The 24,140-nt window shown below is 36.7% G+C and overlaps 1 protein-coding gene and 1 long non-coding RNA gene across 2 annotated transcripts in view; both read left to right on the forward strand.

Annotated features, from left to right (window-relative positions):
- Positions 1-24,140, forward strand: part of ARHGAP10 (Rho GTPase activating protein 10) — a gene marked incomplete at both ends in the record, with an annotated part of 154,114 nt that overhangs the window by 86,788 nt on the left and 43,186 nt on the right. The window contains 5 exons of the mRNA XM_082482767.1: positions 1,543-1,617; positions 6,818-6,905; positions 8,233-8,291; positions 10,927-11,032; positions 11,654-11,813. Of these exons, the coding sequence (XP_082338893.1) occupies positions 1,543-1,617; positions 6,818-6,905; positions 8,233-8,291; positions 10,927-11,032; positions 11,654-11,813 (488 nt within the window). The remainder of the gene's footprint in view (positions 1-1,542; positions 1,618-6,817; positions 6,906-8,232; positions 8,292-10,926; positions 11,033-11,653; positions 11,814-24,140) is intronic.
- On the forward strand, positions 19,954-21,212 carry LOC309671510. Its single transcript, XR_014269152.1, has 3 exons — positions 19,954-20,089; positions 20,788-20,863; positions 20,957-21,212. It is a non-coding gene; the product is annotated as an uncharacterized lncRNA (long non-coding RNA).

Raw genomic sequence — 24,140 nt, forward strand, 5'->3', positions numbered from 1 at the left:
AGTATTTCTTCAGTTTTTTGGCTTCTTGCATATGATGCAGAAGGCTTGTTCAGTGGTACTAAAAGTAGTGGAGGACATTGTATGAAAAAACATGATGCGTTTTGGCAAAGCATTAAAAAGCTTGGTGTTACTTTTGTACCTGGACACCTCTGAGAAATTTGAAGGAGGAGATAGAAAATGCGGAGTTCTCTCCACCGTATTGAGAGTCATTGCTGTATATTATAGTTGTGTCTGACAGTAATTCATTAAAAGGCTAATGACTTTTACATACTTCATCTAATATTTATTTGGGAAGAAACTTTTTCTTCTATGACTGGTTTTAATTTTCTTTCTCTGGGCTGGAATGATTTGGTATTGAAACTGGGAAATCTCCACAAGTCTTCCCTTGTTGAAGGATATTTTAAATAAGAATACCACATAATCTGTTATTTGAAAAGGTTTTCTTGGAGTAGAAACACAGGTATTTTGTGGCATTTCTACTCTTTCTGGCCAATGTGAATATAGGGGTAGAGTATGGTAGTGGTTGTAGATCGCTGCTTATTATGTGGCCTCAAACATCTGTGTCAGCTTCAGAACTGTAATATTTTACCTCCCACTATATAGGCTCTAAAACAATGCAGCAAACAAAGACGTACCTTATTGTGCTCTTTTCCTTCCCTGCTCCTTCTCTCTCTCTCTCCCATTTTCCTTCAATTTATATTCATAGTTTTACTTCCCTGGGGATAATACTGGGTATGGTGAAGGAAGGCAAAGGCAGAGGAAGAAAAAGGTAGAGAAGTGAATGTGAGAGGATGGAAGGACGCAGAGGAAAGTGGTCCAGTGTCCACGTGAAATGAGAGTAGGAGACTGAAAATATTATGCTGATTATGGCTACTGTGTTCATCCTAAGTAAAACCAGAAGTACCGATTTCAGTTACCTGTGATGGTGCCTCTGGACATAACTAGTATGTGGACCACAGTGGGTTGGAAAGAGGCCTTGTGTCTTAAATGAAAAGCATTTACAAACTTGAGAAAACACTAGTTTTGAGGACTGGGAATAGGCTCAAGTTTTTCTTTATTTTATCCAAGTTCTTTTTTTTTTTCAGCCACATATTTGGAAAAAAGCAAAATTACATTTCATAAAGAAATCTTAATTTAGCATTTTAGCTCTTGGTTCATTTCTTGCATTATTAGAATGTGGATGCTGATTCAAAAAATCTGAAAAAAGCCAGTGTTTGGGGTTGGTTTTGTTTTGTTGTTTTTTTTTTTTTTTTTCCCCCAAGCAAAAGTTTCTCCCTGTTTGCTTCTACTCCTGGTTTCTGAAGTGGAATTGAGATACATGAAACGTTATCAAAACATAACATGAACTTATCTTAAAAACACAGAAGAACAAAAGGATTCTTGCAGTACTTTATTTATAATGTTGTTCGCATGACTGTGTTAATACTATGTAGTCTCTCTGTCTTTGAGGAAAATTTGTTGCTTCAGGAAAAGTTTTAATGCTAAATTTGACTGTGGTTGATCTGCCTTTTTTTTTTTTTTTTTCCTCCTTTTGTGTAACAGGTATAAATGACCAAGGATTGTACAGAGTTGTGGGGGTGAGTTCAAAGGTCCAGAGACTTCTGACTTTGTTGATGGGTATGCCTCTATTTTACAATCATTTTTTCAATATTTTATTTCATGTTGGTTTACTGTCAATATGTAGTTTTGAAAGCATCTGCCTGTAGTTGTTCTTTATATGGGCCAAATGTACTTTGCTTTAGTCCATGCAAATAATCCCCATATCATTGTCAATTCACCTGGTTTAGCAAGACCAAGATTAGTTGGTAGGAATAAACCAAGAAAACTGCTGTAGGACATGTAGGAGCAAATAGTGGGCTTTGTGCAAGGTTGATGTAAGTGGGATTAAAGCAGCCTAAGTTGAAGGGTCTGATCAGAAAATTCAGAATACCAAATTCAAGGAAGTTTGAAGCTTAATGCTTCATTGTTTGAAGTTTCCACCTTTCTTCTCCCTTGTCTAAGATGTACAGGTGTACACGCCCATGCACGTCTTTAGTTAATCACTGTGCAAAATAAGACATTTAGTTTAAGCCCACTGGCAAAGAGCTCTTTGGTTTAAGAGGAGGAATATGATATACGTATTAATAATAACTATGTGCCAAGGTGGGAGACAGATGGATAAAGGATTTGTTTTTATAAACTTAGTAGTATAGCTCTGATAAGTGGGTAACATCTTAGACTCTTTTATACCTAGTTAGCCATGTGTAGCTTTTAAGATTTTTTGATTCATAAAATTATTCCCAGAAACTCTGTCCCCCCCTTGTCTTTCTGGAAATTTTGATGCATCTTTAATTCCAGTGACTTTCTTTCTGGAAATTTTGATGCATCTTTAATTCCAGTGACTTTCTTTCTGGAAATTTTGATGCATCTTTAATTCCAGTGACTGTAGTTTTCTTGCCACCCTGCTGTCCCTAGGGGAAAAAAAAAAAAAGTAGTATTGGCACCTGGATGAAATCTCTTGTCTGCTTGATATCTCTCACCAGAGTAGTAGCCATGACTGCAAGATGTGTCGTGTTTCCCAGTTTCTTGTCCTGAGCACTGACAGTACATGCAGTCAGACAAGACCACTGGGATTAGTTCATTTTTTATAGAGCTTCCAAACCTGTCACTTGACAGCAAAGGTCTGATTCTCAGGGATTCATTGGTATGCAAAGAAGCTTGTTTGCAGTTTGCACCAGGCTCTTCTCCAGAACCATGCATGCTCCATCTGTGCTGATAACACAGTGTTCTTTGGCACTGCAAACTGGAGGAAGCCAGAAAGTGAATTCATTTCATTACCCCAGACATTATGTGAATGACAAAGCGCTTTTATATTATATGCTGCTGTCAGTTCAGTGCCACCTGTAAGACTTTTTCTTTTCCTTCCTTTCTTTTTTCAAGCAGGCTGTCTCTTCAGAAATGATAAGACATCAGGCTTGAGGACCTGCATGTCATATCAATCTGTCATAATGACCTTGCTAAATATTAATTTATGATATCTTACTTTAATCAATATTAACAGCACCCTGAAGTTCTCCATTAGTGCACATAAACCTGCCTGTATCTTTAAAGTATTGTAGCAAGAGGCTCTTTTTGGAAATATGAACTGGGATTAATAAAAATGACTGATCTATAACAGATTCTCATGGTTGTTTATCTGTGTTGGAGTTAGCCTCAATAAACAATAACCGTCTTTAGCCATTGATCATAGGAAGAATGATGTGTTATCACTCAGAGTCTCGATTAAATGCATTTGATAATTTAAGATGTTTTTCAGTTTTCTACTTACTGGCTTAGCTTGGGCGTGCAGGTCTGGCAGGGAAATTTTCATCTTTGCCATTAGTGGTATCCAAATTAAATAGACTGAAGTTGCCAGTGGTTCAGTAGCAGCTGGAAGAGTTTACTGGGGATTCCAGCATCTGCTTTAAGTTATTTTTTAAAATTAGAAACATTTTTTGTCATTCCCAAGACCGATATATTTATTTGAAATAGGAAGAATACAGTGGTATCAAGACAAAGCAAAATACCGAACAGAAAAAAGTTAGGGTGCAAGCAGGTGCTCTTTTTCTGATGATTTGTTGAAAGCGATCCTATCTGTGCTCTTTATCTATCTGTCCTCAGAGAAGAATAAAGAGGGTTTCTTTTTGATATACAGTGGTACAGAGAATTTAAAATGACTGATTAATCTTTAATCTTTTGTCTCTGGGTATACTCTTAGATACCCTTTTATATGAAAGACCTTTTCAGAATCATAGAAACCTCATATTAACTTTCTGTATTTTAAAATGTTTGATAAGATTTCAAAGTATTTTAAGCTACCTGTCATTGACCATGAGGTTCACAGTCTGAAAGGCCCAAAGTGCAAAAAAAAAAAAGTCTTCCAAATGGTAACCAGGGACATAATAGCATCTAGTTTTCTATCTTTTTCAGAATATTTTCTATAAAATTTGGGAAAGTACATTGAGAGTCAAGAGATTATGAGAAGACCAATACATGCTTTTCTAATACTATGAATGCACAGCTTTTCATCTTTAATGTAAAAATCTAGTGAAACTAAGTCTTCTGTAAAATGAGGCTGAGCAATTAAATATACATTTTTTTAAAAAAAAGTTAATTTTGCAATTAACTTAGTCCTTGAAGTTAACTTGTAACTAGCATTGTGCTATGTTGATCTAGTTTGCAGCAATAATCTTGTCTAAATTTAAGTGAGGCATTTGGTAAGGAAAACACTCATTACATTTCAAGAGAAAATGTTAAATTAATCTGGTATCATTGTAAAAAGGGATACAAAGTCAGGACTCCCAATGTTATGGGAATTTGTTATAAGCAATTGAGAGTGTGTTGTCAGCTGTCAGGAGTTCTTGAAATGCATCAGGGACCAATTCCTGTTACATCTATGATCTACGTAATAGATCTGATGTGGCTCATTTCATACGAGCTGTCTGCATAGATTTCATGCAAGAAACTATATAGGTCAGCTTTCGTACAGACCCTTGCTGGTGGTGAAGTGACTGTTAAGGACTTGGAGCTTCTACTGATGAGTTGAGTTTTGATTTCTGATACTGCCTGGCGTGTAAAATGCCAGACATTACATATTGTAGAAGAAAACTTTCAGGTACCTCTGCCTTTTCAAAACCAACAGCTTTCAAAACAATTACACTGAATTCCGTATTATTTTATATATGGTAAATGACAGTATGCATACACTCCTACAGTGGGCATATTGCATATGAAAGCAGAGAGAGTTTCCTCCTAACCTAGTTTAGTGAACTGGACTGTTTTTATAAACTCTAGCTCCCTTATTGTCAGAAAGATTTGCATAAAATCTAGCGCCGAACTGTCAAAAGCTGTTCCATAAATGTGCATGGTTATTTTTATATGCTTAAAGTTGCCATTCAGTGCACAGTGGCTGCTATGTGAACAAGTAGCATGAAAACTAGTAGAGTAATTTTTGAAGTTCCAGTTCATATAATGGCCTGGGATGTTTGAAGTAGAGGGAAAAATAGAGCGGGAGCAGTCAAATATATGGGGTGGTGGGGCACAGAGCTACGTAGGACAATGGTCAAACCAAAAGTGAAAAAAATGTCTTGATGGCTTCTACAGTGAAACTAGCGATTGTTTGGCATTGGTAACAGGCCCAGATTTTTTTTTTAATTTTTATTTTTTGTCCCAAGACAATATCAGCAATATCTTCTATTTTTTTGCTTTTAAGAGGCTTGCTTTGTTATTCAGATGCTTGTTATTTTCCTCCCCAAATTCATCAACAAATTTCACATAACTGAGTGCATCCTTTGACTGTAAAAAATGTTGATAATTATTAAGCAGTTATTTAAAAACTGGATATTATATGTGGTTTAGTAACAAAATCCCCATAGAGTTCACTAGTTTCTGATGTGATGGCAGTTTTTATTTAATTAATTCAGTGGAAAGGTTTTCTTCTCAAAAAGGAGAATTTGAACACAGAAACAGCTAGCATGCTAAAAAGAGGAAAAAAAAAACCCACCTCTTTCCTGAGACAATCTTGAGTAAATTGGGTGGTGGTTGGTTAGTAACAATTTGGTAGAAAATGTTATCTGACTTGTATTTTAAAATGAGATTTAAATAATTGATATAATGAGGGAGAATATTCAGTTACAGAAATAATTGCTTGGCACAGCCTTTAGAACAGAATTATTTAGTCCCAGAAAAAGGACTGCACCTTTAATCAGGGATCCTAATTTGATTTTTTAAATGTGTCTGTCATTTGTCTGACAAACAAAGTAACAAATGAATTCTGAGTTGTATGAACTGGTCAACACATAATCTGTGTCAGCGACTGCTGTAGTTTACTGTGGTGGCTGATGGAAACACATAGCAGTAATAATAACAGAAGCTCAAGCACTTGAAGTTACCAAATACGTTGGGCTAAGTTTGGCATATACATGTGATATTCTTGTGTCAACTAGCTATTGCTTCCTGTTTTGAGGCCAAAAGGGTTTTTTTTTGATTGCAAAACATTCCAGTGTGCTGTGTTGTTTTCTATGTTCTGTCAAAAAAATCTTCCACCTGATGGGTCATTCAGACATATGAGTGTTCGATTTGATCTGTCTTCTTATAAGACTGTACCAGCTAACCTGGTAAAAGATGGGAGGAGTTCTGTGAACCTGTCAAATGTTCAAGCAAGCAAGTATTTTTTCCCTTTGACTAAAACTGATCAAGTGAGGGAAACGTTCAGGCCATCTTGTAGAGGAAAGTTACTTATAGAGGAGAGTCCTTTTTATACTTTTGAAGCAACTCTTACAGGTTTTCACACAGAAAGAAGGGTCATACTGCACTTGGGCTATTTTCATCAGCAGTCTAAAATAACAGTTTACAAGTAAATCTATGGAAAGAATTCAAAAAGGTGTACTTGCATTTTAAATAATGAAAGAAAAGAGGAAAAGATAAGTTATGCTTAGTGGATCTTTTTTCTAAACGGTTGTATGTCTTTCAGTGTTTGTGTACATCTTTCTGTTTAATTAAAGGGTGTGAAAATATCAATTGCTATAGAGATCTTTTTAAATGAAAGTAATTTTAATCCTTCATTAAAGAAAAAAATCAGCAGTAAATACTTTTTAAAACACAATACGGAAGTAGAATTTATAAAGAGGTTTGGATATTAAGTCGTCTTAGTTTTAACTAATAGTAAGAAGGACATATTGCTTCTACGTTCATGTAAACAAATACATAATCAAATTCAATGTGTTGCTGTTCACATAGGACATACTGATTTAGAATTCCCTTTTTTCATGTTCCTTTTCTCTTTCTGATTATTTTCTAGATGCAAAAACATGCAATGAAGTTGACCTGGAAAACTCTGTAGATTGGGAAGTGAAGACAATTACTAGTGCAATGAAGCAATATCTGCGGTAAGCCTGCCTGTCTCATTTATTTATTTATTTGACTATGAATTCTGTGTTCTAATTCTCCTGTGCAGTGTGTTAAGCTATCTTACTTTTCCTGTGTTTTGGAGTAGAGGTTCTATTTTGTGCAAATACCATGTTTGTTACTTGTCTTAGGGGAAGGAAAATAATTTAGCAACACTAATACTCAAGTTCATATGAGAGAAGCCCCAAAACATTTCTGTGTTAGATACATAAGCATTTCTCTGATGGTTCAGAAACCTGAACTATTGGTAAAACTTCCTGAGAGTCATTACAGAAAGTCAGCCGATATTGTTAAAAGTGTTTTTTGCCTTTTTGTGTTTTAATGTGGTAGAATGAAAAGGGAAAAGGTTATAGAATTTTTAATATTGTCCTCTTTTCCTTCTGGCCCTTGCTCTGATGTTCTAGGTGCAATAGTAATAATATTTTGAGTGTTAAAAGTAAGAATTTCAGATGTGTCCTGTATTCAAATGGCTTGGCCAATTTCTGATCAAGGTATATTACTAAATTGCTTAAGAACATAGAACTTTTGTGTATCTCTCATAGTGTAACACAATTACAGCATTTTTAATATGCTAATCTGCTGGTTTTATTGAATGAAGTATTACTGCAACCACTATCAAAGAATACTGAAGAACTATTATCAAGATAAAAGTCTCTCTTACAGTGTGTAGGAAAGCAAAAAAACTAAAGTAAGTCAGAAAAAAAAGTGCACATGTTGAAGTATTTCCCACCTACAGTATTTCCCATCTGAGTGTTTACGCCATATTTCATAAGCATCTGTAAAGTCAACTTAATAAATGAAGGCTTTAACTCTGATGTTTTAACTCCATTATTCAGTGCACTTTTCATTGATGGCTAAGGTTTTCAATTTCAATTTTTCCATTTGAAATACTTTAGAATTTTGATTTGTGAATGGCTACTGTTCAGCAAACTTACTGTTTTAGGACCGTTATTTTTTCCCAGTTGTGACTCTTTGTATTTTAAAAACACTAATGAAGAATTAATTACATAGTATATGTGTACAATCTTCATCTGAGAAACAGTCTCAGTCTTGTAATTTGGAAAGATGCTTTGTGATAGACTTGAGGCATCACTTCAGCTAATGGAAGGTGAATGGATGTATTTAGTCTTTATTTTCATGATACTACCAAGTTGTCTGTTCACGCTGGGAATCACTGAATTCAAGGGCCACGATACCAATGGTTGCATCCAGTGTGAGGACTATACTACTGAATGTTGAAAGGATTTCCTGCTTAGAGTAAATACAAAAGAATATAGCTAAATTTATTATGTCATCCTTGTTTTACAGAAGCCTTCCAGAACCACTGATGACATACGAGTTGCATGGAGAATTCATCGTTCCTGCCAGTAAATATATGACTGTAGTTCAAATAGAAATCTTGTCTTATTCTACTGTTGTGGCCTTAGGAGCGTGCTGCAAATGCAATTTCAGAAGAATTCTTCAACCCACTAAAAATATAGGAATAAGAAATAATAAATGTTTTAAAAATAAGTAGGTTTTTACCAGTGTTCTGTCACATATGTGATGTATGTGTCACATATGACTTATCTATTGAGTCACATATGTGATGTATGTGTCACATATGACTTATCTATTGAGTCACATATGTGATGTATGTGTCACATATGACTTATCTATTGACAGATAAGCTTGTGACAGACTTAACATAGCAGAATTTTTGCTTTTTTGGAAAAACTTTTGGATAGACATTGTCAATGTTCATTCTTATTATCTTTATTATATAATGATAAACGTCTACTTAGATTGTGATTTTTTTTTTTTTCTTCCATTTATAAAGTGTATGAAGCTTAGTAAAAGAAAATACACTAATTTGGGCTCATCTGAATCCTTAAAGCACAGCTGCCTGACCCTTGTTTTCAGTGCCTTGTTAGCTCTGTACCCAGGCTGGCTTGAATGTGCCTCATATATTAGTAGAAAAAAGGAGAGAGCAGACCAGATTACATTGTGGCAGTTCAAATACAGACTTGGAGAAGACACAACAGCATTTGTAGTTCGGCTGTATGGTATCTAATGTACACAGAATTTTTTTGGAAGAGGATGGAGGGAAACTGTGTAAGAAAATTTTTGGCAAAGTATCAAACAGATATTTAGCTGATTTTCTTTCCAGCCTGTAGCACTTCTGGCAAACTGTGGAAAGCAAAATTAAAATAAACTTTGAGACAATTGCTTTATCTTCTTTGGATTGCTGTTATGACTTTCCAGGACTGCAGATTGTGTTCGCTTGTGGTCCTTAATTCAAAATGAGAATTAGCCCATGAAATTCATTGCCAAAGCACATCTTAGAGGCCAAGTGCTTAAAAAAAATTGAGCATACTTACCTAGATGGTGAGTCTGCCCGTTTGTATTGGAAAGTGTTAAAATAATTTCTTGACCTATGAAGTTTTGCCAGCAGTTTCTCACTTTATTTTCCTTTCTCTGTTTTATAGTCTCTTTCAATAAAAGAATTCAGTTGAAGTTAAGTCTTTTAAATAGTACAGTGTTCATAAGCAGTAAACAATTTTGTAGAGGGGTTGATTCTAGGTAGTGGGGAGGGAAATCTAATCAACATTGCAGATCTGAGTTATGGTACGCTTAAAAATAGGTAGTTAGTGTTGTTTCCTATGTTGGCTATAAAAAACTGAAAACACCGGGAATAGTAAAGAATATCCTTTTCTCTGAAACTGTTGGGGGGGTGAAAAGTCAAAATTAAAAGGTTCTCCTTTCAATTTCATTTTCTTTATATATATCAGTGTAGGCTGAAACTGTAGAAGCCTTGATTGTATGTTGTCATTAAGTTGCTTAGCCATTCTTTAGAGTTTGTGATTTCACATATATATAAAAAAGTCTTGCTTTAAAGAAGGCTTATGTTTTTCTGGTTTTCTGAATTTTGATTAGCTGACTAGAAGCTAAATGTTTTGCATTTTGGTGGCCTTTTTTCTTGCAATCTGTGCAGGGGTGTGCGCTGCAGAAGAATAAAAAAACAACCCTAAAATCTGTAGCAATATACACTGAAGAAATATGGTGGTAATTTATACAAAATACTCTTAATCAAAATTGCCTTAGAGTAAAATGGGACCTGATGAGTGGTCCTGGTGTCAAAACTACTTGCATTCAGAGTAGGTTCTAAATTTTTCTCTTTATGTACATTGGACTAAATATTACTATATACAAGCGAAATACTTCCACTCCTCTTATTGTAACTACTACTGAGATGTAATTTTGTGATTTAATACAACTTCGAGAAATAGGAAAAGGGATTACTTTAATCTTTTATAGATTCTTGTTTTCATCTGTGTACTAGTGAAGCCTGTCGGGGCCAAAATGCTTGAATTCAACACACAAAAATAAAAAGTGCCTTCCTGTACTGTACTAGAGAGGGATGCCGTTGTTATTCAGGGCTCTTTATCGTAGTAATTTCAGTAGGTTTTTTCATGATTATTCTGTGTTGTCAGAGGTCGTTAGGTTTTCTGAGCATATGAATCTTCTGCATGCATTGTTTTATGCACTTTCTAATGTGAGGTAGCATAAAGGCAGTATCATAAGCTGCATGGTACCAACAACGCTGAATTCTAATGATGAGGACAATCAGTTAATGATGCAAAAATGTAAAGTAGTACAGTTCCACTCTGTGGCACCCAGTAATGTCACTTCTCACCTTGCAGTATATTTGTAAGCAGATGACTCCAATGCAGCAAAACAATAACTACATCTGTCGGGTTTTAAAAATAGATGAACAAAGGCATCCTTTTGCAGGTGGATTGAAAGATGAGTTCACAAAATAAGCAAATAAGTTGATAATTCTAGAGCAAGATTACTTGTGAAAACAAAGCACATATGTTCAGTATTGCTATGTTTGGAGATACATAAGTGGTGGAGCAAAGTGTGTGCAGTATGTTTAAGTGCAGGGGTGGGAGAAGCTGTAGTTTCTGTGGGTTTTATTTCATTTTTGTTTTTTGAGATATTTATTTCTATGTCCCATAGAAAGTGGGAGTCCTGAATCTCGAGTTAATGCTGTACACTTCTTGGTCCATAAACTCCCAGAAAAGAACAGAGAGATGCTGGAAATCTTGGTGAAACATTTAGCGAAGTAAGTGTTATGACCTGCTTTCCTACCTTGTCAGAACTCTTGTCCTTTTCTTTGTTTAACTACAAAGTGTCTTAGTTAAGTGTGGCTGGAGCTGAAGCCCATCTCAATGCTGTCATACACAATACCAAGAACCAAACGTGCAAAAGCAGAAAAGACGTTTGACTCATGCTGTGTATGTTTTGGCGGGAAAGGCAGAAATCTAATCCATTAATGAAGCCATATAAGTATTTACTTTAGCAGTCCTGCCAGCAGTTGAGGGTTTGATTGAAGTGAGAAAAGGAACATTATACTTTCTTTTCACAATTTCTGGCAAAGTGAATAGTGGAGATCTGTTAGCAAATTTAACTTGGTTTCACACTTGCCCTAGTCCAAGGCTAAGTGCATTTTATATATTTAAGTTCAGTAAGAGAGTGCTTTTGTTTTTAAATTGCCAGTGGAAGAATGGCTTTTCTGTTTTCCAGAATTCAGTAGACTTTATTTGAAGAAACTTTGCACAAAACAAACTTCTAAAACATAGATTAAGGAAATGTAATGTTTTCATCTGTAGACTGCAGTTTCAAAAAGTAATGGAAATTTTTCATAACCTATTTCCTGTTTTTTCCTTCAATTCTTTTCAAAAAGTGTTTCAAAGCATGCCAAGAGGAATCTAATGACTGTGGCAAACCTAGGGGTAGTATTTGGACCAACCTTAATGAGGCCACAGGAAGAAACTGTAGCAGCCATCATGGACCTGAAGTTTCAGAATATTGTTGTTGAAATCCTGATAGAAAATCACGAGAAGGTAAGCTTTGATCTATCTCTGCCTTTCTGAGTATTGTCTAAAACGATCTGCTAGGCTTAATGGGTACTGTGGAGTTAAGTATGACATTACAAATAGCTTAATTCTAAAGAATATCCTCTATAGACTGTACGCTTTTGGCGGTTTCTTCTCTATAAATATTCCTGTTCATAGGTAAACTGACATTTCAGAATGCGTATTTCCTGGCAATAGTTGTGCTTCTGTGTGTATAGTAGTCACATAGATTTTCATTATGATATTTGCATATTTTTTTTCTGCGCAAAAGTGATACAAAACTGGAAAAGAGAAAGCCCAGGCTCAGTTTTTAGCTTTTCCGTTAAGTGCTTTAACCAGGGTCTGAATTAATTGTTCTATGTCTTAATTTTCTCAGAGTTCACAGAGTAAAAGGAAAACTTTACTCTGAATTTTATGGGTAAAAAGCATTATGAGAGCACCAGGTATTAACATTTCCTCATTTCCTTTGTTTTCAGCTGAATGTGTGTTATTTTAAGCCTTTGCATTTGAGATAATACTGAAAATAGAAGTTGTTGCTGCTGCTGCGGCAGCTGCCGGTTAGTAAGGTGTCTTACACATACAAGGTACTGTCCATAATATCCCTGGATGGAATCTGGGATCTGAAATCTTAAAAAAAAAAAAAAAAAAAAAAGTCTGGTCTCTTTGTTTGGGTGCTTCTTTGGGAATCCTTCATGTCTAAACTGACTTCTGGAACTGGATGTTTGAGATTTTTTACTTGTACTGGGAGGAAGGGCAACATCTCCCTCGCTCTTATTATCAAAAAAAAACGCTTTAGAAAAATTCCAGGATGTGATTTTTCCTCTCGTCTTTCTTAAGCGCTCTGAGCATTGAAATAGTTATTTCTTTTAAAGGTTAACAGTGTTGAAATTGGCTATCTAAGTTGCGTCTTATCTACTCTAAATAATATCTGTCTCAAGTTTTTCTGACAATGTAATTACGCTACCTCCCTGAATGATACAGGCTGGGCAAAGCTTCTGTTGGCATAGCTGTATCCACATGGTGGGTTTTGTTGGCTTAGTTGACTTAGGTTGTAATGCTACACACATTGAGCAGATATGGTATTGTTCTGTTAGAAAAATACTGTGCTGCAGATGTGGCTCAAGTTCTAAGTGATAAGTATTCCAAGAGTTGTAAGCCACGCTATTCATTTTGGACCTTATAAGTGAAGGTAAACATTGCAGTAAGCTCACAATCTTGAAGCTATTGCAGTGACCACACAAATTTAAGAAAGTGAGGAGAGAATGAGCAGAGCCAGGGTGTTTTAATAACATATGGAAGTTGAGTTATGCTTATTTGAATCACTAGATCACCACAGATTAGCACCATTTTATTCTTATGCCAGCTTAGTCACATGTCTTTAAAATCTGGGCATCGATTTCACGTTTGAAACATTAGTTGCAGTGGCCTTTCTGACTCCTCTGAAAATGTAGAGAAGCAGGGAATGGAAAGTACATCAAAATGATACTGCATCATTTTCCATAATTCCTTGGTTTTATGCCTTCTTTAGAACTAGAAGGCTATAATTTTTTTTTAAAGGGATTTCTGTCATTTCACTGTCATTTCTAACGGTGAGCTTGCCATCAGTGGTCTGCCTGCAGCAACTTCTCCCACGCTAGAGCTCCTTCCAAGATGGAAGGAAGCCCCAAGTGTGACCTCTGTGTATTTATAGCAAAGGCAATGGAGTTTGTGTGTTAAGACATTACAAAAAATTTATAGTTAAATTGAATATATTGCCTATATAAGTGAGTCTTCTTCACTTAGGGCAGACCAAGGACCTACTTTTAATGGCAAGCAGGGTTATTGTCAGTTTAATTTGCAATTTATATTGTTGTTTTGAATTTCCATGCATTTCAGGCTTTCTAAGAGTCTTGTGTTAGGTATTTTTATTTATAGCCCTGGTGAAGTCCTAGGAAAAGCCACCAGCTGCGGGTTAAAATACTTCAAAATATTTAATTCGGCTACTATTCTGCCTCTGCTAATTTTTAGCAGCTTCTGCTGATAGAAGCGAAGTTTGGAATTGTAGAAGAGTGGTGGAGTCAAGATGGAGATACATTGGCACAAACAAACTTGAAGCAACGCTTAACATTTCATGCATATGTAATTTATCACTCTGGCAGACTGCAGAGAGGCATTCATTTTCCCCTGTAGAAAATGAAATGACTAATAAGCTTCCAAACTGTAGAGCAATAGCCATCAACATTTCCGGTTTAAATACGGTAACTCGGTAGGCAAAATGGTAAAAAAATGTTATGATTCCTCAAATATTTTTAAATTCCATCAATGTTCATTCTCTCTTGTGTGGATAGCTTCATTGAAGGAGATCTACAATTAATTTTTAGGAGGAGACATTAATTGTGATACTAGCTTTGAAATCCTGGTGCAGTCATTCCACTGTCATCACCCTGCTGAGTCCTTATTGGAGAATTTCTATGCCGTTTATATGTGGAAACCTGGACTTGCCTTGAGATAAGAATATCATGGTTTGTGCATAAACAGTGGTGGAGTGTTTTGGTTTGGTTTTTTTTTAAAGCTTTGCTGATATGTGCATTTATTTCCTGCTAGCTAGAAACCAGTCAGTACCACTTTCACCTTGTTTCACCTGTATCACCTTGCTGCACACGTACTTTCAAACCATTGCTGTGGACCAATTGTAGTAGGTTGGCCCAATTTTGCCAAACATCTCCTCCTCAATGCTGAGACGTGAATGCTGGAACTAGACTGTGCAGCCTGATGTGTCCTATAACTGGCTTTAGAATTGCACAGTGATTAAGACTAGAAGGGGGTTAAAGGAGCATTAGGGAAATAAAATTCTATGAAATAATTGTTTAACTTTTGTTCTTGTCAGTTATGGATATAGTCTCTTCCAGGCAGAGTATTTCTCAGTGTCCAGGCAGAAGATGAGCTGTAGAAGCAGATTTCTACTTTGAAAGAAAAAGCAAAAGCTATACGTACACTGAGGCAATATTTTAGCCAGGACTCTCAGAACCACCTGCTGTGGAAGGGAGGCCAGTCTGGAGGAAAATGAAACCTGTGAATTGTCTTGCTTGCTTCTGTCATACGGCCATAGGGGAACGCCAGCCAGATATGCAGGGCAAAGTTAGGAGCATGTTCAGGTTTGAAATTAAGTGATCTCCGTATACTTTTGCCTGGAATTGCCATTTTTTGTGCTGACTGGGCTGTGTGCACCAGCACTCTTGTTTTCCTTCGCTTTGCAGGTCTTTAAGGTTGGTGTCATTTCATACTTGGCTGTCTTGTCCCCTTCTCCCTTGCCCTGTCCGTCAGGCCTCCCTTGATTTCCATGTCCCATATCCTTCCCTTCACTAAAAAAGCATCAAGAAATTCATGTCTCTGTGCCTCGTCATTGTGTTCATTTTGCGTTGAAGCTCTACTTTTCCTTGGTGTTCCTTTTCTCGAGGTAAGGAACTCAGGGCCTGACTGCAGCTGTGCTCGTACAATGCCTGGAACAATCTTTGCTTGGCCTTTAGGTAATCCTCCGATGAAAAGTGGATCCAAAAAAAAAAAAAGGTTTTGATTTCTCCTTCTCCGCCAAATGAGTTTCAAAGGGTATACATTAATTTTTCTTCCCAAGTGTTTCACAGGCTGGAAATCTTGGTCATCTCAGCTCTTCTGGTCTGTCTTTCTGACTTGCGGTGAGGAATAGGGCAGTGCACTCTATGACAGCATGAAGAGCGTGCATGTGTTCATCTTGCTGTTTGTTATAACGTTTTGGCATCTTGTTGGAATGAATGTCACTATTCAAAGGGCTTATTTATTTGCCATTTAGAGATGCCTCAGTGGTAATGTGAGCCATTTTGGTTTCTCAATTCCCTGAACATTATTTTAAGAGGGGAAAAAAAAAAAAAAAAAAACAGGATAAAAAAAGAAGTCTAAGAAATGAAAGATGAGGGAGGAGGTTGGAATAAAAATCACAGTGGGACTGGAATATTTAAACAAGTGAGCTTATGGGGGAGGAAAGAATAGTGAGTACAAATAGCAAGATTGCAAAAACAAAAAGAACATGAAAAATACAGTGAAAAAAATTAGAATAGAAAAAGAGAGGGGCTAGACAGAAGTCCCTTCTGGAGACTGGGAAGGCAGAGTCTGCTGAAAGGGAATAGGCATGGTAAAAGATAACTTTTTCTAGAATTCAGACAACCTATGGGCAAAATTATCTCAAAGACGTTCTGAAACTCAATAGTTCCTATATATGTCTGATACTGTTTTCACTTGTTTTCTGTGTTAATCTTTTTATCAAGGGCAAAGATTTTACGTACCTCAGACAGAATATGTCTTTGTTTTAGCTTTGTTTTGCTCAAAACAGTTTTATGGAGATTTTTTTTTTTATAAAATATAAGTATTTTAATTTTTCTTACTTAAGGCACTTTCATTTTTTTTTTTAAACTAAAGGGAAAAGAATTTAATACTACTGAGCTCTTAAGCCAACATCAACTTCATGTAATAATATTTGGAGAATCTTTAGTCTTAAAACATGTTACAGGGCACACAATACATGCAATATTTCTGAGAGAGAAGAAATGGAAGCAGGTGAAGTCAGTTGTTTGAGAGCATGAAGTGTCACGGTCAGGTGTGGCTTGTGTCTCTGCATAGCAATCACTGCATGTTTAAAGCAGTTCTGTTGCAGGTAAGTGCTTTAGGGTACAGTGGCACCGCCATCATCTAAACTAAGACTTCTTTTTGACAACACAGCGGATCTTTTGAAGTCCTGGTAAAGGGACATACGAGAAATACTAAAGAAGGTTTGTTTCAGCTTTCGTGTTGTTTTGCCTTTGGCCTCAACAGAAGACCAAGAAGCAACGTATTGTAATTGTGGTGGTTTGCTGTGGTGTAGCAATTTGAAACCTCCCCAAGCTGAATGTTTCTTAAGTCAACAGACGTTTGACTTGAAGGGGGAAAAAATTACATTAAGGCATCTCTATTAGGGCAGCATTTACAAAGAAACACATCAGCTTCAGTTCAGGAAGGTGTTCAGCATGTGCTTAACTTTAAGCACATAACTAATCAGAAGTGTCATTGAAACTATTCCTGTACTTCGTTCGAATTACATGCCTTAAGGATTGGCTGAGTCTAATGCAGAAAGGGCAGCAGGCACAACAACGAAATTCATCATGGTTTCTGGTGGAAGTCACAGCAGCTCTTTCGTTCCACTATAGTGTGCGCAAACTTTTTTAAACCCTTTTTCTGCCTGGTGGATAGCAGAAAGCCATTCCATGTGAGATACGCACACATGGTGTGGTAAATTGCAAATCTTTTTTGTTTGTTTGTTTAAAAGACTACTGTTTTCTAAACCTTAATGTAGTTTATGCATAGTAAGAAGACTGTATATGAAATCTTCACTCATGTTTGTGACTACAGTTGATGAAATTAAGAGGAACTGAGTCTGGGTCAATACCTGGATTGGTATGCTGTTAGACTGCTCCAAAAGAAAAAAAAAATGTCCTGTGAGTAACCATATTAGATTAAAAAAGAAAATCAAAACAAAAGTCATATTCTGAGGGATAGAAGCGGTCTGCTGAGATGCTGCCTTACAAATACATGGCATGTACAAATAATATGGACACAGACTTCTTCCTTCTTGATTTGCCCGTGTTATTTCCATTTAATTTTGGGAAACTTCTTTCAACTTTATATGAAATTTCCAAGTGATACAGATCTCATCTTCCACTGCCCACAGGCAACGTTCCTAAGTAAGTAAACGGAAATCATGATAAGGAAGTAGAATTCAGTTGCCTGATATTTGCTTCAGTCTTGATGGTCAAGGTGCTGTGCTTGTATATGTGGAGGAGGAGGCAAAGGACAAGTCCTTATGGAGAATGCTGAAATGGATGTTCTTAAATAAAATTTTGTTAGTCAGAAAATATTCTGTGAAATGCTGCAGGGGGCATGGAGAAGGGGAAAAGTTGTTGCACTCCTGAAGAGTTTAAAAAGTAAATTCTTATGCAGAAGCTGTGTGATGTAAGAATTATACTTTTTCACTGCTTTGAATGGTAAGTGAAGTATTGAATTTACAAACCTTTTTTTTCTTTATATTGGCTAAACTGACCTGAATGCCATCCTGTCTGATCATTGCTAATGGATAATAGTGCAATATGTGCTTGTGTTTTTGTACATATTCTTCAAAATTCTACTAAGCTTTTGCCTTACCAGAGAGGTTAGTGTATTTCAAACCATTGAACAGATTTTTGAATAAACAAGATGTGGCAGTCAGCTGTTAATTCTTTATTTCCAATATTTTTGTGTGCAAGCCATTTACACTAATGAAGCATCAGTACTTCACTGCAGAGAGTGCTGGACATACAAATGAAAAATATGTTCTTTGCCTCCAAAGACCCTACAGTCATAATGTAAGATAAAAAATGTATTTTAACAAAAACAAAGAAAAGAAAATATGGTACAAAGAATGATGATAATAAATCCTTGTAATGGCAGCAGGGAAATTTGTGGAGAAGAAAATACTGGTGAGGCTGTGTGGTTAGCTACAGTTGGAACAGTGTCATTTGCAAAAACCTTGACATTTCATTCTGATGCTTTGTACAATGACAATGTGGTAGGGAGTCAAATGTAAGTTTTTATTCTCAATACACTATTATTTGTATTTCTGTTCATAAGTTTTGGAGAAAACTATGTGTGACGTATATATTTATTTGTATTTGTGTGTGCATAAATGTTTATATATGTATATTTATTACAAATGAAGGGGAGGTCATGTTTACCTGTGGTGTGTTTGGCCATGGTTGTTGCTTTTGCTGGCTCCTGACTCAGGTTTGTAAGTTCTGCCTTTTATCTTCTCGGTACTTCTCATGCTCTTTGCAAGAGAAAATACATGCAAATGTTCTCCTTCTGCATTATTTTCCATTTAGTAACTAGGAGTATGTTATATTTTAGAAAGCTAGGTAATTAGTTTGAGTATTTAATCTTTTAATTTGAAGGCACTTTTTTTTTTGTTGTTATTTTAAGTATTTCCTGTGGCTAAACAAGGTACACAAAGCTGTTATGTATAGCTGTAATAGGGAAGGACAACCTTTTTAAAATACTCTCCTTGGTGTGAGTTTACAGCAGGTGAACATAGAAGAGAAGGTGATTCTGCTGTTTCTGCTGGTGCAGTGGACAAATGTGTAGGTATTTCAAGCCTGGTGTATGGTTAACTCTCTCATTTCCTTCAATGAATGAAAAGGATTGGTTGATAGGAGTGAATGGGCTGCTATCGGGAGCGACCTTCTCATGAATTGTTAAAAGGTGGAGCGAGATGTGATACAGTGGAAGCTGCAGTCTTTGTATCAGGAGCGCTACTTTTAGAAAGGCTGAGTCAACAAACTCGTAATTCGCAAGCGAGCAAAGGACGCACGTTTTTAACCTTGGTATGTTTTTGTTTCTTTCATCCTTTCGCAGCTGTCCTCCAGACTGTAATGTCATGTTTTACAGGCTATGTTTAGTTGCTTCATTAAAGCTCAAAAGCTAACTACTTGATTCAATGTAGTCAGGCCAAATGAGTGGCTATTAGGGTCTGCATATACATCAGGTTTGTCTAAAAATTCCTTTGGTTCTTTTGTTGCTCTCATAGTTTGCAGTTTGTCCACAGCTCTAGTTCCTTTTGTATTAAGAGGCGTAGATAGCAGATATTCCAATTTTAAGTGAGATTGAGACTCACAGTGTCCACAGATCCCTAAAAACAGTGTTTCATTTGGTTATGGATAGTCAGGCTGCTAGGCAGATGGTCTCAGCAAATGATATCTTTGCAATGAAGAAAAGGCTGTCTTGGATGGATTTATTTATTTATTTATAGAGCTTTGTGGTTTGGCTCACAGCCAAGGATGTTTCCTGTTTCTAGTTTTGACTTCTACCCAGTTACTTTTCAGGCTGCATCCTCTGTTGCTCTGTAGCTAAATAGAGTGTGCCAGGCAACATCAAGAGTATTATTGATGCTTTCTGGTTGGTGGCCCTCTAGAGGCTTAGCTTCAGGTGTCTTTCAACTCTTGATCTGATTCTCCCCCCTCCCCAAATATAATGATTGTGAATATTGTATAAAGGTGTTTTGTGGTTTGTAGTGGAATTCAAGCCTCAAAATCCAAAGCCTCAGAAAATCTGCATCCTGTGCAATCTCATAGAAGCCAGTGCACAGCAAATCGTATTTGACAGTTTATAGATGCTGAAGCGCAAAAGTCAGGATAACTACTTCGAGGCAGGCACACCTGTAGTGGAGTGGATACAGTGGTAACCTTGGGGAGGTAAGTTACTTAAGGATTCTAATTAAGTTGTTGATAATTTTTGTTGAAAGTTTTGTAAACCTTTTGCAAAAATTTTTAACATGATTTTTAGAAATGATCAGCTTTATCACATTTTGTACACTAAACACAGATTCTATTTAGATGTCAAGTATTTCTAGTGCATGTATTTTATATTTATGGAATCATGTGTTTAAGAATTGGAAGAAGAAATGGATCATGTTGACTAAAACCAGAAATGAAACAGGTTAATCTGACATTGTCCACAGTAAAATAAAATGCAAAAAAGTAAGAAACTACAGGATCATTTTTTAAAGATTTCAGTACACTAGAAATTGTATGAAACTGATCAAATTGGAGCAGAGATCAGTTTTGAAATAAAACTTTTGTCCTAGCTCTACAGAAGTGGATCTTTTGTGATTTCTATTATGATTAAACTTTTAATAGCTCAAATTAGCTTTTGCAATCCCTTGAAATGGGAAAAAAAATAATCTAGAACTGTTCATTTTATTGAATGTGTTTTTTACTGTTAAAAGTGGATTACATTTAGTATACAATTAGTGGCTAGTGGTTACAATTGGTGGCTGAGCTACTGCAATATATTTTAAGATGCTTATTTTCACGTTGCACTTCCTGAAATGCTTATATCTACAGTAAAATTACAACTTGACATAAAAGACATTGTTGCTTTATGTTTGCAGAAAATGGAAAAAAGGAATGGTGCAACCACTGTCTTCGTTATCTTAAGAGGAAAAAATGCTCACGAAGTCTATCGGGGTAAGAGCATACTGTGAACCACTAAGACAGTTGGCCTCTTTTTTTAGGCATTTTTGTCTGTAATATAAATACATGGCTTTTTGTTTTGGACAGGTTGCTGGATCTAACCTGAGTTGGGTTTGCATTACACTGAAAAGAAGCTAAGTCAAGAAAAGACCATGGTGATGATAAGTTTCTCTTGCACTATCTCATTAGCTGCTGATTTATAAAATATTCTTTGATCAGCACATATTATAGCCGATTGTCGTGAAAATGCAAGGAGTACAATAGCTATAAAATGTATAAGGGCAGAGCAGTATATGTGGCTTAGGTGTATGGTGTTTTATATTGTTCAATAAACCTTAGTTGAAGTGTCTGGGTGTGTTTCTTTTATTTATCAACTGCAAATCAAGTATGTATTGAACAGAAATTACCCAAATAAAAACTTGTACTGATGTTGTTCTTGTCTTGAGAAATACCGTCCTCTAAAAAAAATATGGTTGGTTGATTGTAGCAGTGGAGGCTGTACCACTAGCCAAATTTCAGAGTTTGGAATGACCTTGCAGGTTCTAGTTTCCTCTGCATTAGACCGTGACTTCTGGTACTCTGATTCTTGTTCAAATATTCAAAGGAAATAGATGCATGTTCTGTGTGGTAGGTGTTGGAGAGTGAATAGGAGGTTTTTGTCTTGCAACAAAATTATGGCACAGCTTTAAGCTGTTAATGATTTTTTATAAGTTTATCCTCATTAGCTCTATTACTAAGCCTCCAGTTTTTTTCTCCCCTCTTTTTCATCCCACTCTGTCCTTGCTGTTTGCCTCCCACTGATTTTTAGAGGAAATTTTAATTACCCCAGTGATACAAAGCAGACAGAGATGACCTGATGTCTGGGTCTTTTCCTAAAGTGATTCCTGGCAAACATACTGAAATTCATTAATTAGTTCTGCTTGAGACCAGAAAGAACAGATCAGTATTCTCTTGTAGCAGCAGAATCTAATCTACATTTCCATGTACAACTATACATCTCATCATAAACTTGCAGAATAGGCCAAGTTAAATCCTCCCAGCCACGGGTTTTTTGAATTTCTAAAATTGGCTCTAGTATAAGAGCTCAGGATCTAGAGTCCAACACTGTTGTTGCAGATTAAGGGGAGTCTGGCAAAATTCCTTGGGCTGCTGCCATGTGGATCTGCTGGTAGAATGCAGTATGATAATATGTTGAGTTTGGCTCATTACTCTCAAGAAATGCTTCCATAGACTTTGTGGGACACAGGTTTAGGAATTGGAATGGTTATATGTGAGGATGGTCTTGGGCTCACTGCTCTAGACAGAGCTGTTATTAGCGGTGTATATCCAAGATGGTTTGTGGTTTGTTCAGCCCTGTAAAATACCCATTTTGTACTATTGCATAGAGAGAAATAGGTCAAACATACCAATATTTTAAATAGCTTGACAAGAGTCTCATCTTTTTTGCTGTAATTTTTACACTGCCGGCTTGAAGACTGAATCACCACTTAAGCGCAACTTTAAATTCTGCTTTCATGTAAGATTGGACCTAAACAACCATTTAAAATACGGGACTAACTGGGATAGGACTGACTAACAGTTGGATTTGTTGCTTGATAAAACTTTGAGTGCTACATGTCTTAGTCTTCTCCTATATGTAAATTGTTTCACTTAGCTTCCGAGTTTGCCCCCAAGTAGGTCAATAGCAGGATGCCAGTGCTTTTGAGAACTAAATTGTAGAGAATTCGTATTCTATAAATCTAGTGCAGTTAGGCCACAGTCTCAAAAACTCTGTAACACTGAATGGGACTGTTTAGTCCTTAACCTTTGAGCTTGGTTTTGTACACTTTTATTACTTCTTGAATGAGGTAATTCAACGAGTGGACTTCATTTGCGTCTTTGTACAGGCATTAGTCTAAGTTGTGGTAACTTCTCAGTCCAGATGAGTGATGGTGCTAGACCTGACTTTACTTGAAGGGGGGCTTTTTTTGCAGCAGCAAAGAAACCACCTATCAAATAACATGTTCCAAGCCTGTTCTCCCGTTGGAGGGTTTACATCTGATTGGATATGTGTGGTTGCCTCGCCATGCGTCTGATAGCAACAGCTTGCAGTGCAAGAAGACAGTCTGAAACTTAGTCAGGTGTGGTCCAATACTGTGGTGCATGTCAGTCAAAACACGGGAATGTTCGTGCCATTTCAGGGGTTCACGTAGTACATCGCGTGTGTATGATTTCAAATTCCATCTTCTGTGCATATGCAGCGTGCTTCTGACAACAGGTCACTCACAGCAGGCATCTTTTACTAGCTGCTGAAACATTTATACTTCAGTGGCACTTAAATAATTAATAAGGCTAGGAGCAAATTTGAATAAAATCAAAACCAAAAAACTCCTCTCCCCACAACTGAAATAGGGCATGTCCCCATCCCCCCATTCTCAGGCAGACGTTACAGGGCTTGTGTCAGTGCAGCAGACAAATATCCGTTAAGCCATGGTGCAAAATTACTTGTCTATTTAAGTGAAAAGAAAGCAAGAAAGAGAAGTCTGACTGCTGTATGTGCACTTCTTAGGGCAGAGGTTGACCTTCTGTTTGCTTTTCAGATGCTCACCTTTGCAAAACTGTGGTATGAGCTGTAGCTTTGGTCTGCAACAGAAAGAAATTCCTACTGCTGAAAAAGCAGGTCTAGTTATGGGCGGGCTGTGCTGGATTTTATTTTCCTACTGAAAGACACAGAAAATACCGAAGTAGGGATGAATGCGAACACGAGCGGTTTGAAAGAGGAAAAATGACCCCAAATACACTTTTTCGTGCAATACATGAGTACAGGATGTTTCCTGTGTCTTTTATATAAAAAAAAAAACCAACCCAACTGGTGATCTTTTTAGTGGTGGTTGTGTGTGTGGTGGTTGCGTGTGTGTGTTTTTGGGGAGTTGGGGGTTGGTTTGTTTGGTTTTGTGCGTCTCAGAATCCTGCAGGGCAACTCATGATACTTGGTGATTTCATTGCTGAGTATGACAGTCTCGATTTGCTCTGCATGGGTACATTCGCTCTGCAGATAGTCAAGAAGTTGCATTCTCTAGTTCATATCTAAATACTTCTTTCAGGAATCCCTTTGTTTTCTGTGGAAACAGGTGCTGAATGTAAGCACAAAGAAAAAAGTGCTGCAGCTTGTAACGTTGCATCAGAGAAATGTAAGTGAGGATGGAGTTTGTGTGGACCCTTGCCCTGCTCCCAGTGAGTGTGGAGAAGAGGTGACCTCGTGCTACCCAGGAGCTCTCGGGAGGTGATCTCT

The sequence above is a fragment of the Vanellus vanellus genome (genome assembly GCF_965231255.1).
Source record: "Vanellus vanellus genome assembly, chromosome: 4".
NCBI lineage: Eukaryota > Metazoa > Chordata > Aves > Charadriiformes > Charadriidae > Vanellus > Vanellus vanellus.